At 48.1% G+C, this 18,037-nt stretch overlaps 1 protein-coding gene across 2 annotated transcripts in view; it reads left to right on the top strand.

The window, feature by feature from the left end:
• LOC141148203 (uncharacterized) overlaps positions 1-18,037 on the top strand; it is a 111,442-nt gene that overhangs the window by 76,839 nt on the left and 16,566 nt on the right. Inside the window, exons 1-2 of one of the 2 annotated variants that reach the window (XM_073635423.1) lie at positions 6,150-6,486; positions 8,787-9,074. The exons of the other annotated variant lie outside the window; for it this stretch is intronic. Of the exons in view, the coding sequence (XP_073491524.1) occupies positions 8,867-9,074 (208 nt within the window). The 5' untranslated portion in view covers positions 6,150-6,486; positions 8,787-8,866. Of the gene's footprint in view, positions 1-6,149; positions 6,487-8,786; positions 9,075-18,037 lie in introns of those variants that run through there. 2 annotated transcript variants of the gene reach the window in all.

The raw sequence follows: 18,037 nt of genomic DNA, 5'->3' as shown, positions 1-18,037 counted from the left end.
CGACTGCACTTCCAAGTGCACTTGTAGTGCAAAGCTGATTTGCCTTTAGTAAATAAATCCAATAGTGACACTTTTTGGCTCCCCCTGCTGTCAATCAAATCCAATGATGCGGGCGCCGTGGGGTGGGGCCAAGTCCTGCGTTCGCCCTCTATGGACGCTGAATGCTGGACTCGGGAGCGCACCTGCAAGGTAACCCCCTCGGGAGTGCGCTTCTCCGAGGGGGTTATCTGAAATGGGGAGGAGCCGCAAGAGCCACCGAGTGACCCCAGAAGACAAGGTTCTGGGCCACTCTGTGCAAAACGATCTGCACAGTGAATGTGAGTATGACATCTTTTTTATTTAAAAAAAAAAAAAAAAAAAGTTACCCTTACAATCACTTTAACTGTGTGTGGGGGATGGTTTAACTGGAGGAAGAGAGAGATGTGTGTTCCCGATTAGCAGGAACACAAGATCTCTCTCTTCCTCTGTGACAGAACGGCGGCCTGCCTTGTTTACATAGGCAGACCGCCATTCTGCCTCTCCAGTGAACGAACGGTGGGTCCTGGCGGCCATCGTGGCTCCCGGACCCCGCTGATCTGCTTCCACTGTGTCCAATCACAGCGCCAGCGGATCGCCAGCGGCGGGCGCACCCCGGACCGTACATTGTTTTGCGCAGCCGGCCTGTCCTGCCACAGTAAATGTGCAATGGGCGGTCCAGAAGTGGTTAACCAGGCTTTGTTCACAAAAGGGGACATACCCTGAAAGCTTGTCTTGACAAATCGTATATTAGTGTAAATAAAAGAAGAATCGCGAACAGTAAGTACTCAATTGTTTGTGTCTAATACGGCTCCAATCACCTCAAGCACAGTGTGAAGTGATATCATCAGAGGAAGACATTCCAATCCAGCCGGAACACCTAGGCAAGACCGAAAGGGAGGCCGGGGGTCAGATTTATCTCTTCAATAAGCATAAATATTTCTCACTCTGTAAATCCAATGAGAACCCGATCTCTGAAAACTATCAGTCATACCAAATCTTTGAGGACATGGTGAAAAGTACGGGAGGAAGGGAAGGTTCCGAATTTCTTTACATAAACAAGAGAGAATACCTCCCCCAATCAGGAAGGAAATGACTGTTATTGTCCACCATAGTCCGCTCTACCTAGCAGGATGACTGAGAGAATACATACACACACCCTGACGAGGAACTCTACAAGTCACAACATACAATAACAGGATCATTGTTCAGAGAAGCTCCATCTTTTATCATTAAAAAGCCGTCTGTGATCTCCAGTCATTTGCTTTGTCTAGGCTGAGCTGAAATCATCAGTCTGCTGCAGGCAGGGCCGGATTAAGAACATCATGGACCTGGTGCTGAGGATTATGGTGGGGCTTTTTATAAAAAAATAATAATAATAATAAAAAATGCAAAAAATTTGTTGTTATAACAAATTAAATTAAATAGAGAGAGGGAGGATGAGAGACAGGGCTGGACTGGGACATAAATGTGGCCCTGGACTTCATCCAGACCAGCCCAGGGCACAACACATCAGGCTACAGTGCACATAAGGGCATGGTACAGAGCCCAGCACATCAGGGCACAGCACATCAGGGCACAGCACATCAGGGTACAGGGCACAGCACATCAGGGCACAAGGCACATCAGGGTACAGAGCCCAGCACATCAGGGCACAAGCCGCATCAGGGTACAGAGCCCAGCACATCAGGGCACAACACATCAGGGCACAGCACATCAGGGTACAGCACACCAGGTCACATCAGGGTACAAGATACAGCACATCAGGGCACAGCACATCAGGGCACATAGCACATCAGGGCACGGGGCACATGGCACATCAGGGCACAGCACATCAGGGCACATAGCACATCAGGGCATGGGGCACATGGCACATTAGGGCACATCAGTGCACATAGCACATCAGGGCATGGGGCACATCAGGCACATAGCACATCAGGGCACATAGCACATCGGGGCACAGGGCACATCAGGGCACATAGCACATCAGGGCACGGGGCACATGGCACATTAGGGCACATAAGGGCACAGGGAACATCGGGGCACATCAGGGTATGGGGCACATCAGGGCTTGGGGCACATCAGGGCACATGGCACATCAGGGCACATGGGGTACATGGCACATTATGGGGCACATCAGGGCACATGGCACATTATGGGGCACATCATGGCACACATCAGGGCACATGGCACATTATGGGGCACATCATGGCACACATCAAAGCACATGGCACATTATGGGGCACATGGCACATTATGGGGCACATCATGGCACACATCAGGGCACATGGCACATTATGGGGCACATCATGGGGCACATGGCACATTATGGGGCACATCATGGCACACATCAGGGCACATGGCACATTATGGGGCACATCATGGGGCACATCAGGGCACGTGGCACATTATGGGGCACATTGTTTACTAGCCAGCATGCAAAGTAGCGCAGGACACGTCTGTAATAAGTTCTCTCTCATGTCACGCTGCTCCCCGGCGGCCCCTCCTCTCTTTTCGTCCATCCCAGATGATGTCACAAGCAAATGGGGATGGACAAGAAGAGAAGAGGGGCTATTGGGGAGCAGCGCTGCGTGACATGAGAGAGAACCTATCACAGACGCTTCCTGCACTACTCTGCATGCTGTTGGCTAAATCTCGATCTGCCCGTCAGGTGCTAGCTGTTGGTGATTGATGGGTAGATCGCCGCGGACCTCTGATGCAATAGGCGGCTGCTGAAACTGAGCCATTTGCCCACCGGGAAACTCCCGGTAGTCCCGATGGCCAGTCCATCCCTGGCTGCAGGCAGAATTAAGCATTACCTCAGTCTCCTCCCCAGTGACCATTGCAATCCTAAGAGCATCACGGGCCCCTGGTCCCTGCCAGCTTGCATCACAGTGCCCCCTTACATCATATTTCCCTATTACAGTACCCATATACACTATGTTACTAAAAGTATTGGGACGCCTGCCTTTACACACACATGAACTTCAGTGGCACCCCAGTCTTAGTCCATAGGGTTCAATATTGAGTTGGCCCACCCTTTGCAGCTATAACAGCTTCAACTCTTCTGGGGAGGCTGTCCACAAGGTTTAGGAGGGTGTCTATGGGAATGTTTGACCATTCGTCCAGAAGGGCATTTGTGAGGTCAGGCATTGATTTTGTACAAGAAAGCCTGGCTTGCAATCTCCACCCTCTAATTCATCCCAAAGGTGTTCTATCGGGTTGAGGCCAGGACTCTGTGCAGGCCAGTCAAGTTCCTCCACCCCAAACTCGATCATCCATATCTTTATGGACCTTGCTTTGTGCACTGGTGCGCTGTCATGTTGGAACAGGAAGGGGCCATCCCCAAACTGATCCCACAAAGTTGGAAGCATGAAATTGTCCAAAATGTCTTGGTATTTCCTTCACTGGAACTGAGGGGCCAAGACCAACCCCTGAAAAACAACCCCACACCATAATCCCCCCTATACCAAATGATTTGGACCAGTGCACAAAGCAAGGATGAGCGAGTTTGGGGTGGAGGAACTTCCGTTTTCGGTAATCAAAAAGTCATCCGGCTCTGCCCAACGCATGTCGCCACGGTCCATGACTTCCTCAGGGGTACTGCACATGTAAAAATTAGTTATTTTGAATCTATTGCACCTTTGTGAGGTCAGGCACTGATGTTGGATGAGAAGGCCTGACTCACAGTCTCTGCTCCAATTCATCCCAAAGGTGCTCTATTGGGTTGAGGTCAGGACTGCAGGCCAGTCAAGTTCCTTCACCCCAAAACATAACACTTAGTTTCTCTTATTTCCCCATATTTGTCCCAACACACTCATTGTCCTAGCGTGACAACAATGTTTAGTATGGTAGTCACCAAGTGTGTTAATGGGGGATTACCAAGAATAAAAAAAGGAGAAAAAAGTGTGAATAAGAAAACCAATGCAGCCGCCACATCTAAGAACCGGTGAGATCCTATCATTTTTTTGTCCTAGGATTTAGATACTTGAAATGTTTTTCTTTCTTTTGACCTAAATACAGTATGTACAGAGAGGACTGACACATATTACAACATATACAACATATACCACCACAGGCAAGTTCAGAAGTCACATATGAAGGTTCTTTTGACATAAATTCAGTATGTACAGATAGGACTGACACAGCTCACCACAGGCAAGCAAAAGCATGGGAATTGAGAAGTCACATACGAAGGTAAAGCAGATCTCTGGATAGAGGTCACACTACAGAGTCTCTATTACTTAAAATGGAACCACAGATGAATATTTTCACAGCAAGGACACACAGCAGAAGACTCTCATGGATTTATTATTTTTTTACATGTTAATTGAAGACTTTAAGGGCAGCTTCACCTTTAGGCTCCTTCAAAATGGCTGCTCTGATCAGGTCCACCTGTCAGTTTTTCAGGTGGACCTGATCAGACAGTCCATTCATCCCTATGGACAGGCAGTTGTAAACAGACTTAAAGGAGAAGTACAGCCAAAACTCGTTTGACTGTACTTCTCATGTGGATCACAGTGGAGTTTGTTCTGCACTCCTGTGGTCTGCTTTCAGCAGACAATGGGCTAAAGCCCGCTGTCGGCTGATGTCACAGAGCCGGGCCAGGCTCTGGAAAGATTACAACCATATGGTCGGGATCTGACCTGGACAGGCACAAGGCTCACCCTCTCAGTGAGCCACTGAGAGACCAAACCAGCTGCTCCCACCCTCTCCACAGCCCAGCGCTCCAGTGAGTGAGGGGGAGGCAGAGCAGACAGCAGTGACTGAAGGGTTGCCCCCTGTCTAGGAATCACCCGAACAGTCTTGGTTTTGAATTATTAATCAAACCGGGTTGTGGCTCCCAAAGTAACCGAGACACACAAATCTGTTGTCATCCAAGAGCTGTGGGTGGCTATTTTGGGGTGGGTTCAGCATCACTGGGGGGGGCGATGATGACAGCAAGAGTAGTTTGGCCACACCCACTGTTCACTGCATTACTTCTCTCCTTCGGTCACCTATCGGTATCATTACCACTCACTGATTGGTTGCTAGAGATTACAGCAGATCACTACTGTTCACTGATTGGTTGCTACAGATGGGAGTAGATGGAGTGTGAATGTCAGTGGATCTCCCGGCCCCGCCCCCAGACCTCTGTATTTCCCAGCCAGTATAGAGGGGATGGGGCTGAGAGCTCCACTGATGCTCTGACCCCCCCCTATGCAGCCTGTATGTTCGGAACACAGAGGCTGTAGTGAAAGCAGTAATGGAGTGGGAGCGTCATTGGAGCTCCCGGCCATGCCTAGGGTTGCCACCTGTCTGGGTGTCACCCGGACAGTTTGAGTTTTGAATCATGTGTCCGGGTTTCAGGCGGACTAAGCTGTGGCTCCAAAAGTAACCAAGATAGTTACACACAAATCTCTTGCTGTCCGGGAGCTGCGGGCAGCTGTCTGGGGGCGGGTTCGGCATTATTGGTTGATGATGTCAGCAATAGCAATTTGGCCACAATCACTGTTCACTGCGGCACACTATGCACACCACATGGGTTGACTGGAGGTGGCAAGAGATCGCTGTTCCTGATCACTAGGAACAGCCAATCTCTCTCTAACTCCCCTGTCAGAACGGGGATCTGTCTGTTTACATTGACAGATCCCTGCTCTGGCTCTCGTTCCCGTGATTACGGGTGGCCGGCCACATGCATCAGGTGCCCCGCCATACAGTGGCATGCGCACACCTGCTATGGCTCCTTAAAGGAGCCGCTGTACACCAGCAAGTGGTTAAAGTGGTTGTAAACCCTAGCAAAAAAAAAAAAAAAAACCTTCAAGACAAAGGCATAACGAGCTAGTATGCATAGCATACTAGCTCATTATGTATTACTTACCTTGGATCGAAGCCCCCGCAGAGGTCCTCGTTCACCGCTCCGGCCAGCGATATCGCTCCCAGAGTTACATCTGGGTATCGCCCATGAGCACGGGAGCCGCTGGTAATGGCACAGTCTAACTGAAGCAACGGCACATAGGTGCCATTGCTTCAGTTTGCTTCAGTGCGCATGTGCCGATGACGTCGGCACATGCAAATACAGGGGATATCTCCTAAACCATGCAGGTTTAGGAGATATCCGGGGTAGCTACAGGTGTAAAAAAAAAGTGTAAAGGTTTATAAGGGTTTATAACCACTTTAAGCTTTGACAATAAAACCTGCAAGCAGGTTGGTTTCTATGCAGAGTTGCTCCAGATTTTACACTCTCCAGTTTTAGTAAATCCACCCAAATGTGTTTCTGTTTTTATCTGTGTCCCCATTGGGGAGATCTCCAGAAAGTGGCTTCCTTAGTATTGGTGTTATCATTGTATTCTAATGTGAGGCCCCCTCCTTCCTGTCTGTGCACTAATAAAGGTTCTGATACAAAGTTTCACTTTCACTCCCTGCAGTTTTTTGCATGAGATCGCAGTGCAGAGTTGGGTGTGTAGGGCGTATCGCAAGCTTCCAGAATCGGTGAGTTAGGCTAATCATTGGGGTGTCACAGTATGTCAGTGGATTGGGGGGTGCAGTTGAAACTGTCATTGTTTTTTTAGGAAGAGGATTAACCCTTTACTGGCAACAACTTCAACTCATATGAGCACGTTTCAAGTGATGCTCATGTCAGCAAAGAGTTTAATCAGATAGTATCAGTGCTGCTTGGACCGAGAAGAAGGGTGTGGACATGGACAGCACTGTGTTCAGCAAGAGTTAAATCTCCCAGATAATATGACGGTGAGGATGTGGTTTGAGTGACACCATGGGGTGGATTTACTAAAGGCAAATAGACTGAGAAATCTGCAAGTGCAGTTGCCCCAGAGCTTAGTAAATCAGGGGGAGCTCTACTGACTTCCATCGTCCAATCACATTCAAGCAAATATGCCATTTTTTATTTTCCTTGCATGTGATTGGGTATTCTTTCTAAAGTGAATCTTCATCTCATTTACTAAGGTCTGAAGCAAATGCTCTTGTAGAGCGCTCAGTCTATTTGCCTTTATTAACTCAACCCCAATGTCACCTAGAAATATGTAAGGTGACCTGCACTTACCGGTCGCTTTATTAGGTACACCTTGCTAGTAGTGGGTTGGACCCCCTTTTGCCTTCATTCTTCGTGGCATAGATACAAAAAGGTGTTGGAAACATTCCTCAGAGATTTTGGTTAATAGTGAAATGCAGTGGCGGCTGGTGGGTTTTTTTGGGGGGGGGCGGCAGACAACCACACCCCCTCCCCCCGCTGTCTGCCAGTCGGGCCGGCACTTACCCCATCTAGGTGGTGGGTGGTGGGCTGCGTGCAGCAGCTCCAGTGTCCTTCATCTAGGTGGCCACCATGCGTCTCCTCTCTCCTCCTCCTAGGCGCTAGTCGTCCAAAAGGAACACCTGGCATTTTGTCCAATCGGGAAACAGGTCTCACAACCCTCTTCCTGATTGTCGGGGAGGAAATTTAGTGTGAAAATAGCGAATATTCATTTGCTATCGTCACACAACTGGGTGAGCCCACCCTTTTTTTAATTCTTAGAAAACTAGAAATAAAAAAAAATCTGCAAGAAAAAAATTGATTGCTAGGATAGTGGAAGAGATTAATTAGGGAAGATTAAAGTAAATGATGAGTTCTTAAAGCGTTGAAAGAGAACAAATGTTATTTAAAAGGAAGAAGATAAAAAAGGACAATATTTTTTAACCTTTTCAGGTTGCTTTTTCTGTAGATTGAAGCTCATCCCTTCAATCTGCAGACAAATAAAATAGAATAGATACAAAACTAACAATGTTACAGTGTATCTCTCTATCTCCTGTCTGATCAATGTCTATAAACAATGCTACTTTGTATCTCTCTAGCTCCTGTCTGATCAATGTTTATAAACAATGTTACTTTGTATTTCTCTATCTCCTATCTGATCAATGTTTATAAACAATGTTACTTTGCATTTCTCTATCTCCTGTCTGATCAATGTTTATAAACAATGTTACTTTGTATCTCTCTATCTCCTGTTTGATGAATGTTTATAAACAATGTTACTTTGTATCTCTCTATCTCCTGTCTAATCAATGTCTATAAACAAGGTCACTTTGCATCCATTTTTTCACTATTAGTTTTATATATCCGGTATTTGGGTATTGAATTGCTGCAGTCTTTGGTTTTTTTAGTTTGTTGATGCAGAGTGCAGGTGATTGGGTAAATATACTTAAAGTGGAGGGCCACCATGAAAAAAAAAATACACCAAAAATCCTAAAAAAAAAGAAAAAAAAAACATTTGAAAAAAAAATAATTTTAAACTTACCTAAACCCTTGTTGCTAGGCAGTCTTCCTAATCTGCCTCTTTGTATCTCTCTATCTCCTGTCTGATCCTGTCATGAGCCTCTTTAGCACGATAAATGCTCATAGGGCAGCCCGTTTAGGTGAAAGGGCTGCCCTATGTGCGTTACAAGGAAACGCGTGTAAATTGCACAAAAATAAAATGTTGTGAGCTGGAACATGTGTTCCCACTACCTGAAATTTGAATGGGGTCTAAAAGTTCTATACTAATCCTATGAGAAAAATATAATATTTTCTATTTAATTCCAAAACAGGTATACAGACAATTAGGGGTGTTGAAGAAGAGATGTTGTAAATCGATTTATCTCCACTGCAAGACCCATAAATGCCTCTACACCTCTTTTGAATTTGTATGGATTTCTTTGTGGATGAGCACCCAGGCATTTACCTCATACATAGTGTATGGCGGGTACCCTTGGGACTGTTGGCATAATGTGTGCCAATCATGTTTTACTGTTTTCTACAGCTTAAGGACATCTAGAAGATGAGGTGTTGTGACCACTTAGTAGTCGGAATATTTTCCCGAGATGACAGAAGTACCTATGAATGGTTGATACGTATCGTTACCTTCATCACGGGGTGAAGGAGGTGCAGCCCATCCTGATCACCAATACTCGGTCTGATTTCACAGAGCAAGTCCCCAAGTGTTCCTTCGGCATCCTTTACCACAGCAAGACAAGAGGGCGCCTAAACATCACTGATGTTGTTAGCAGCCTGTACGATGACGAGCTGCAACACCTATCTCAGGCTTATGGTAAGTTTGTGCCAAGAGTAGCCTACAGCTGGCCATTCATGATTCAGTTTTTTTTGTTGAGCCAGAAAAAAAAAAAATTGATTTCCCCATCCACTCATGGGAATCAAAAAAAAAAATGCACCAAATTAGCTGTTTCATGAAAAGTCAATTGATAGATATACTTTTTCATGAACAGGAATGGCCATACGTGGATCAAAATTTAACCAGGCCCTGCTGAGCCTGCTGAATTTGTATAGCCAGCTTTATAGAGAGTGTGAATTGGTAATTCCACTCAAAATTGTACATTGGTGTTCGGCACATGAAGCCTGAATGTCCTCTAACTTGTCGATAACTCTAACCTAACCATACCAATTTGAATCTATTCTGCTAACCTAAATATAACAAAGTAGTGTAGACAAAAACTCACCCAAGCTCTACCGAATAATTGTAGAATGATGAGCTGAATAACGGTGCTCAGGCTTGTTGTGTCCCATAGACATCAAAATAGCAAAAAATGCCGGCAACTCGATTGCTTCTTCTTAAATCTTAATTGAGCACTAACAGCAGTGCGACATCTTAAACGCTAACATGTTTCAGCCGGAACCTTCTTCATAGCATCAAGGCTCCGGCCGAAACTTGTTAGCAATTTAGATGTCACGCTGCTGTTTGCTTCTTCTTAATCTTTATTGAGCACTAACAGCAGTGTGACATCTAAATTGCTAACATGTTTCGGATGGAGCCTTGATGCTATGAAGAAGGAAGGCTCATGCCGAAACATGTTAGCAATTTAGATATCGCGCTGCTGTTAGTGCTCGATAAAGATTTAAGAAGAAACAAACAGCAGTGTGACAACTAAATTGCTAACATGTTTCGGCCGGAGCCTTGATGCTATGAGGATGACTCCGGCCGAAACATGTTAGCGTTTTTAGATGTCACACTGCTGTTAGTGCTTAACAAAGATTTAAGAAGAAGCAATCAAGTTGCCGGCATTTTTCGCTAAAAATAACATAAGCCCTTAAAATAATCTTGTCCGCTGCCTAAAAAGTGCAGCTAAAGGAATCCTACAAAAGAAGAGATATTATACTCACATCTCTGGTGGCCCATGTCTCCTTCCTCTCCTCCATTCCAGTGATGTGATGCAATCTCCAAAAGACTCTTCATCATTCAATACTTCTGGGAGTGTGTCCCGCACTGCATGCTTTGGTTTCTTCCCCTGTTCCTATGACACTACAGGACCCAGCAGGTGACCCAGCAGAAGACACATACTGATAGAGAGTGAGGTAAATTATCTCTTATATTGCAGGGAACTTTCATATGGATTTTTTATGTGATTGATGGATTTTTTAAGGTCACATTTATCTAATATTTTCCCCTGACAAAACCTTACAATATTTTGTGTTCCTGCCCCTCCCACAATGGTGAGATTTTACCTGCAGTTGTTTGTGTCTCTGCCCCTCCCACAATAGTGAGGGTTCCCCACTAGGGATGAGCTTCGAGTTCGAGTCGAACTCATGTTCGACTCGAACATTGGCTGTTCGCAAGTTCGCCGAACAGCGAACAATTTGGGGTGTTCGCGGCAAATTCGAATGCCGCGGAACACCCTTTAAAAGTCTATGGGAGAAATCAAAAGTGCTAATTTTAAAGGCTTATATGCAAGTTATTGTCATAAAAAGTGTTTGGGGACCTGGGTCCTGCCCCAGGGGACATGGATCAATGCAAAAAAAAGTTTTAAAAACGGCCGTTTTTTCAGGAGCAGTGATTTTAATAATGCTTAAAGTCAAACAATAAAAGTGTAATATCCCTTTAAATTTCGTACCTGGGGGGTGTCTATAGTATGCCTGTAAAGGGGCGCATGTTTCCCGTGTTTAGAACAGTCTGACAGCAAAATGACATTTCGAAAGAAAAAAAAGCCATTTAAAACTACCCGCGGCTATTGCATTGCCGACAATACACATAGAAGTTCATTGATAAAAACGGCATGGGAATTCCCCACAGGGAAACCCTGAACCAAAATTAAAAAAAAAAAAATGATGTGGGAGTCCCCCTAAATTCCATACCAGGCCCTTCAGGTCTGGTATGGATATTAAGGGGAACCCCGGCCAAAATTTAAAAAAAAAATGACGTGGGGTTCCCCCTAAATTCCATACCAGACCCTTCAGGTCTGGTATGGATTTTAAGGGGAACCCCGCGCCAAAAAAAAAAAAAAAACGGCGTGGGGTCCCCCCAAAAATCCATACCAGACCCTTATCCGAGCACGCAACCTGGCAGGCCGCAGGAAAAGAGGGGGGGACGAGAGTGCGCCCCCCCTCCTGAACTGTACCAGGCCACATGCCCTCAACATTGGGAGGGTGCTTTGGGGTAGCCCCCCAAAACACCTTGTCCCCATGTTGATGAGGACAAGGGCCTCATCCCCACAACCCTGGCCGGTGGTTGTGGGGGTCTGCGGGCGGGGGGCTTATCGGAATCTGGAAGCCCCCTTTAACAAGGGGACCCCCAGATCCCGGCCCCCCCCTGTGTGAAATGGTAAGGGGGTACTTACCCCTACCATTTCACTAAAAAAGTGTCAAAATAGTTAAAAATGACAAGAGACAGTTTTTGACAATTCCTTTATTTAAATGCTTCTTCTATCTTCCTTCATCTTCTTCTTCTTCTGGTTCTTCTGGCTCTTCTGGTTCTTCCTCCGGGGCGTTCTCGTCCAGCATCTCCTCCGCGGCGTCTTCTATCTTCTTCTCCTCGGGCCGCTCCGCACCCATGGCATTGGGGGGAGGCTCCCGCTCTTCTCTTCATCTTCTTCTTCATCCTCTTCTCTTCTTCTCTTCTTCCTTCTTCTCTTCTTCTCTTCTTAATTTTCTTCTCCGGGCCGCTCCGCATCTATGCATGGAGGGAGGCTCCCGCTGTGTGACGGCGTCTCCTCATCTGACGGTTCTTAAATAACGGGGGGTGGGGCCACCCGGTGACCCCGCCCCCTCTGATGCACGGTGACTTGACGGAACTTCCCTGTGACATCACGGGGAATGCCACAGGGAAGTCCCGTCATGTCCCGTGCGTCAGAGGGGGGCGGGGTCACCGGGTGGCCCCGCCCCCATTATTTAAGAACTGTCAGGCGAGGAGCGCCGTCACACAGCGGGAGCCTCCCTCCATGCCAGCATGGGTTGCGGAGCGGCCCGGAGAAGAAAATGAAGAAGAGAAGAAGAGAAGAAAAGAAGAAGAGAAAAGCGGGAGCCTCCCCCCCATGCCATGGGTGCGGAGCGGCCCGAGGAGAAGAAGATAGAAGACGCCGCGGAGGAGATGCTGGACAAGAACGCCGGAGGAAGAACCAGAAGAGCCAGAAGAACCAGAAGAACCAGAAGATGAAGGAAGAAAGAAGAAGCATTTAAATAAAGGAATTGTCAAAAACTGTCTCTTGTCATTTTTAACATTTTTGACAGTTTTTTAGTGAAATGGTAGGGGTAAGTACCCCCTTACCATTTCACACGGGGGGGGGGGCCGGGATCTGGGGGTCCCCTTGTTAAAGGGGGCTTCCAGATTCCGATAAGCACCCCGCCCGCAGACCCCCACAACCACCGGCCAGGGTTGTGGGGATGAGGCCCTTGTCCTCATCAACATGGGGACAAGGTGTTTTGGGGGCTACCCCAAAGCACCCTCCCAATGTTGACTGCATGTGGCCTGGTACGGTTCAGGAGGGGGGGGCGCACTCTCGTCCCCCCCTCTTTTCCTGCAGCCTGCCAGGTTGCGTGCTCGGATAAGGGTCTGGTGTGGATTTTTGGGGGGACCCCACGCCATTTTTTTTTTTTTTGGCGCGGGGTTCCCCTTAAAATCCATACCAGACCTGAAGGGTCTGGTATGGAATTTAGGGGGAACCCCACGTCATTTTTTTTTTAAATTTTGGCCGGGGTTCCCCTTAATATCCATACCAGACCTGAAGGGCCTGGTATGGAATTTAGGAGGACTCCCACGTCATTTTTTTTTTTTTAATTTTGGTTCGGGGTTCCCCTTTGGGGAATTCCCATGCCATTTTTATCAATGAACTTCTATGTGTATTGTCGGCAATGCAATAGCCGCGGGTAGTTTTAAATGAGTTTTTTCCTTCAAAATGTCATTTTGCTGTCAGACTGTTCTAAACACAGGAAACATGCGCCCCTTTACAGGCATACTATAGACACCCCCCAGGTACGAAATTTAAAGGTATATTACACTTTTATTGTTTGACTTTAAGCATTATTAAAATCACTGCTCCTGAAAAAACGGCCGTTTTTAAAACTTTTTTTTGCATCTATCCATGTCCCCTGGGGCAGGACCCAGGTCCCCAAACACTTTTTCTGACAATAACTTGCATATTAGCCTTTAAAATTAGCACTTTTGATTATTCATGTTCGTGTCCCATAGACTTTAACGGTGTTTGCGTGTTCGAACAAACTTTTTTCCTGTTCGCATGTTCTGGTGCGAACCGAACAGGGGGGTGTTCGGCTCATCCCGATTCCCCACAGAAGTTTGTGTCTCTCTTCCTCCTGCAATAGTAATATTTCTCTGCAACTGTTGGTGTTGCTACCTTTCCCACAATGATGATATTTCCCTGCAGTAGTTTTAGTCTCTTGTCCTCCCACAATGGTGAGATTTCCCTGCAGTAGTTTCTGTCTCTGGCCCTCCCACAATGGTGAGATTCCCTGCAGTAGTTTGTGTCTCTGCCCCTCCCACAATGGTGAGATTTCCCTGCAGTAGTTTGTGTCTCTGCCCCTCCCACAATAGTGAGATTTCCCTGCAGTAGTTTGTGTCACTGCCCCTCCCACAATAGTGAGATTTCTCTACAGTAGTTTGTGTCTCTGCCCCTCCCACAATGGTGAGATTTCCCTGCAGTAGCTTTTATCTCTGCCTCTCCTTCAATAGAATTTCTTTGGCCCTCCCACAGTGCAATGGGCAGATTTCCCCTATAGTAATTAATCTCTGCTCATCCTACAATGGGAAGATATACTGTGTGTGTCAGTGGCGGAACTACCAGGTGGCAAATGTCGCACATGCGACCGGGCCCTTGCATTATGCTACCGTGGGGGGCCCTAAGACGGCCCACTGTCGGCTCAGAACTGCCTGAATGCTGCTAAGACTCAGGTGGCAAAGAGTGGGTCTGGTGCTGGCAGTGAGGAAGCCCTGATCCAAGGCTAGGAAAATAGTGGCAGAGGCTGCAGGGCTCACATGAGTGGACTCCTCCTCCCCCTCCACCTCCCTGCACCTCACAGCAGAGACGGAGGACTGGGACACCTGCTGCAGGAAATAATGCACACAAGGAGCCACAGTAATCCACAGGTAGAGGTAATATAGAACTATATATCACAAGCTGGAGCAGGAAAATGTTGAGGTTGTACTCTGGTAGATGTAAGGGGGCACTCTGGATGAGGATGTAAGGGTGCATTAAGGAGGAGAATGTAAGGGGGCACTCTGAAGGATCTAAGGGAGAACTCTGGCGGTACTAACTTAGTACCGCCAGAGTGCCCCCTTAGATCCTCCAGAGTGCCCCTTTCATTCATTTAAAGTGCCCCCTTAGTACTATTAGGGTCCACACTGGACAATGTAAGGGGGCACTCTGGAGGCATAAGTGTAAGGGGGCACTCTGGAGGCACAGATGTAAGGGGGCACGCTGGAGGATGTGAAGAGCACTCTGGAATATGTTAGGGGCTTTCTGGAGGATGTGAGGAGCACTCTGGAATATGTTGGGGGGCACTCTGGAGGCACAGATGTAAGGGGGCACTCTGGAGGATATGAGGAGCACTCTGGAGGTACAAATGTAAGGGAGCGCTCTGGAGGCACAGATGTAAGGGGGCACTCTGGAGGATGTGAGGAGCACTCTGGAATATGTTAGGGGCACTCTGGAGGATGTGAGGAGCACTCTGGAATATGTTGGGGGCACTCTAGAGGCACAGATGTAAGGGGGCACTCTGGAGGATGTGAGGAGCACTCTGGAATATGTTAGGGGCACTCTGGAGGATGTGAGGAGCACTCTGCAAAATGCTTAGGGACACTTTGGAGGTACAGAAGTAAGGGGGCACTCTGGAGGCACAGATGTAAGGGGACACTTTGGAGGCACAGATGTAAGGGGGCACTCTGGAGGCACAAATGTAAGGGGACACTTTGGAGGTACAGATGTAAGGGGGCACTCTGGAGGCACAGATGTAAGCGGGCACACTGGAGGCACAGATGTAAGGGGGCACTCTGGAGGATGAGAAGCGCTCTAGAGGTACAGATGTAAGGGAGCACTCTGGGGGCACAGATGTAAGGGGACACTTTGGAGGCACAGATGTAAGGGGACACTCTGGAGGTACAGATGTAAGGGGGCACTCTGGAGGCACAAATGTAAGGAGACACTTTGGAGGCACAGATGTAAGGGGACACTCTGGAGGCACAGATGTAAGAGGGCACTCTGAGGCACAGATGTAAGGGGGCACTTTGGAGGATGTGAGGAGCATTCTGGAAAATGTTGCGGACACTCTGGAAGTGCAGATGTAAGGGGGCACTCTAGAGGATGTGAGAAACACTCTGGAAAATTTTAGAGGTCACTCTGGAGGCACAGATGTAAGGGGGCACTCTGGAGGCACAGATGTAAGGGGGCACTCTAGAGGATGTGAGGAGCACTCTGGAAAATGTTACGGGACACTCTGGAGGTTCAGATGTAAGGGGGCACTCTGGTGGTACAGATGTAGGGGGGCACTCTGATGGTACAGATGTAAAGGGGCACTTAGGAGGATGTGAGAAACACTCTGGAAAATGTTTGGGGGCACTCTGGAGGTAAATATGTAAGGGAGCACTCTGGAGGCATAGATGTAAGGGGGCATTGTGGAGGATGTGAGAAACACTCTGGAAAATATTTGGGGGCACTCTGGAGGTACAGATGTAAGGGGGCACTCTGGAGGATGTAAGGAGCAAACTAGAGGTACAGATGTAAGGGAGCGCTCTGGAGGCACAGATGTAAGCGGGCACACTGGAGGCACAGATGTAAGGGGGCACTCTGGAGGATGTGAGGAGCACTCTAGAGGTACAGATCTAAGGGAGCACTCTGGGCGCACAGATGTAAGGGGGCACTCTCCAGGATGTGAGGAGCACTCTGGAAAATGTTAGGGGGCACTCTGGAGGTACAGATGTAAGGGGCACTCTGGAGGTACAGATGTAAGGGGGCACTCTGGAGGTACAGATGTAAGAGGGTACTCTGGAGGCACAGATGTAAGGGGACACTATAGAGGCACAGATGTAAGGGGGCACTCTGAGGCACAGATGTAAGGGAGCACTCTGAGGCACAGATGTAAGGGGGGCACTCTGGAGGATGTGAGGAGCACTCTGGAAAACGTTGCGGACACTCTGGAAGTGCAGATGTAAAGGGGCACTCTGGAGGATGTGAGAAACACTCTGGAAAATATTTGGGGGCACTCTGGAGGTACAGATGTAAGGGGGCACTCTGGAGGATGTAAGGAGCACTCTAGAGGTACAGATGTAAGGGAGCACTCTGGAGGCACAGATGTAAGCGGGGACACTGGAGGCACAGATGTAAGGGGGCACTCTGGAGGATGTGAGGAGCACTCTAGAGGTACAGATGTAAGGGAGCACTCTGGAGGCACAGATGTAAGGGGGCACTCTGGAGGATGTGAGGAGCACTCTGGAAAATGTTACAGAACACTCTGGAGGTACAAATGTAAGGGGGCACTCTGGAGGTACAGATGTAAGGGGGCACTCTGGTGGTACAGATGTAAAGGGGCACTCTGGAGGATGTGAGAAACACTCTGGAAAATGTTTGGGGGCACTCTGGAGGTAAAGATGTAAGGGAGCACTCTGGAGGCAGAGATGTAAGGGGCACTCTGAAGGATGTAAGGAGCACTCTAGATGTACTGTAAGGGAGCGCTCTAGGGGTAAAGATGTAAGGGGGCACTCTGAAGGATGAGAGAAGCACTCTGGAAAATGTTAGGGGTCACTCTGGAGGTACAGATGTAAGGGAGCACACTGGAGGCACAGATGTAAGGGGGCACTCTGGAGGCATAGATGTAAGGGGGCACTCTGGAGGATGTGAAGAGCACTCTAGAGGTACAGATGTAAGGGAGCACTCTGGAGGCACAGGTGTAAGGGGGCACTCTGGAGGATGTGAGGAGCACTCTGGAAAATGTTAGGGGGCACTCTGGAGGTACAGATGTAAGGGGCACTCTGGAGGTACAGATGTAAGGGGGCACTCTGGAGGTACAGACGTAAGAGGGTACTCTGGAGGCACAGATGTAAGGGGACACTATGGAGGCACAGATGTAAAGTGCACTCTGAGGCACAGATGTAAGGGAGCACTCTGAGGCACAGATGTAAGGGGGCACTCTGGAGGATGTGAGGAGCACTCTGGAAAATGTTGCGGACACTCTGGAAGTGCAGATGTAAAGGGGCACTCTGGAGGATGTGAGAAACACTCTGGAAAATGTTAGGGGTCACTCTGGAGGCCCAGATGTAAGGGGGTACTCTGGAGGCACAGATGTAAAGGGGCACTCTGGAGGATGTGAGGAGCACTCTGGAAAATGTTACAGGACACTCTGGAGGTACAGATGTAAGGGGGCACTCTGGTGGTACAGATGTAAAGGGGCACTCTGGAGAATGTGAGAAACACTCTGGAAAATGTTTGGGGGCACTCTGGAGGTAAAGATGTAAGGGAGCACTCTGGAGGCAGAGATGTAAGGGGGCACTCTGAAGGATGTAAGGAGCACTCTAGAGGTACAGATGTAAGGGGACACTTTGGAGGATGTAAGGAGCACTCTAGAGGGACAGATGTATTGGGGTGCTCTGGAGGCACAGATGTAAGGGGGCACACTGGAGCATGTAAGGAGCACTCTAGAGGTACTGTAAGGGAGCGCTCTAGGGGCAAAGATGTAAGGGGGCACTCTGAAGGATGAAAGAAGCACTCTGGAAAATGTTAGGGGTCACTCTGGAGGTACAGATGTAAGGGAGCACACTGGAGGCACAGATGTAAGGGGGCA

This window comes from Aquarana catesbeiana, linkage group LG06 (assembly GCF_042186555.1).
Source record: "Aquarana catesbeiana isolate 2022-GZ linkage group LG06, ASM4218655v1, whole genome shotgun sequence".
NCBI lineage: Eukaryota > Metazoa > Chordata > Amphibia > Anura > Ranidae > Aquarana > Aquarana catesbeiana.
Note: the sequence above shows the minus strand (reverse complement) of the source record. Positions and strands in the feature narration are given on the sequence as shown.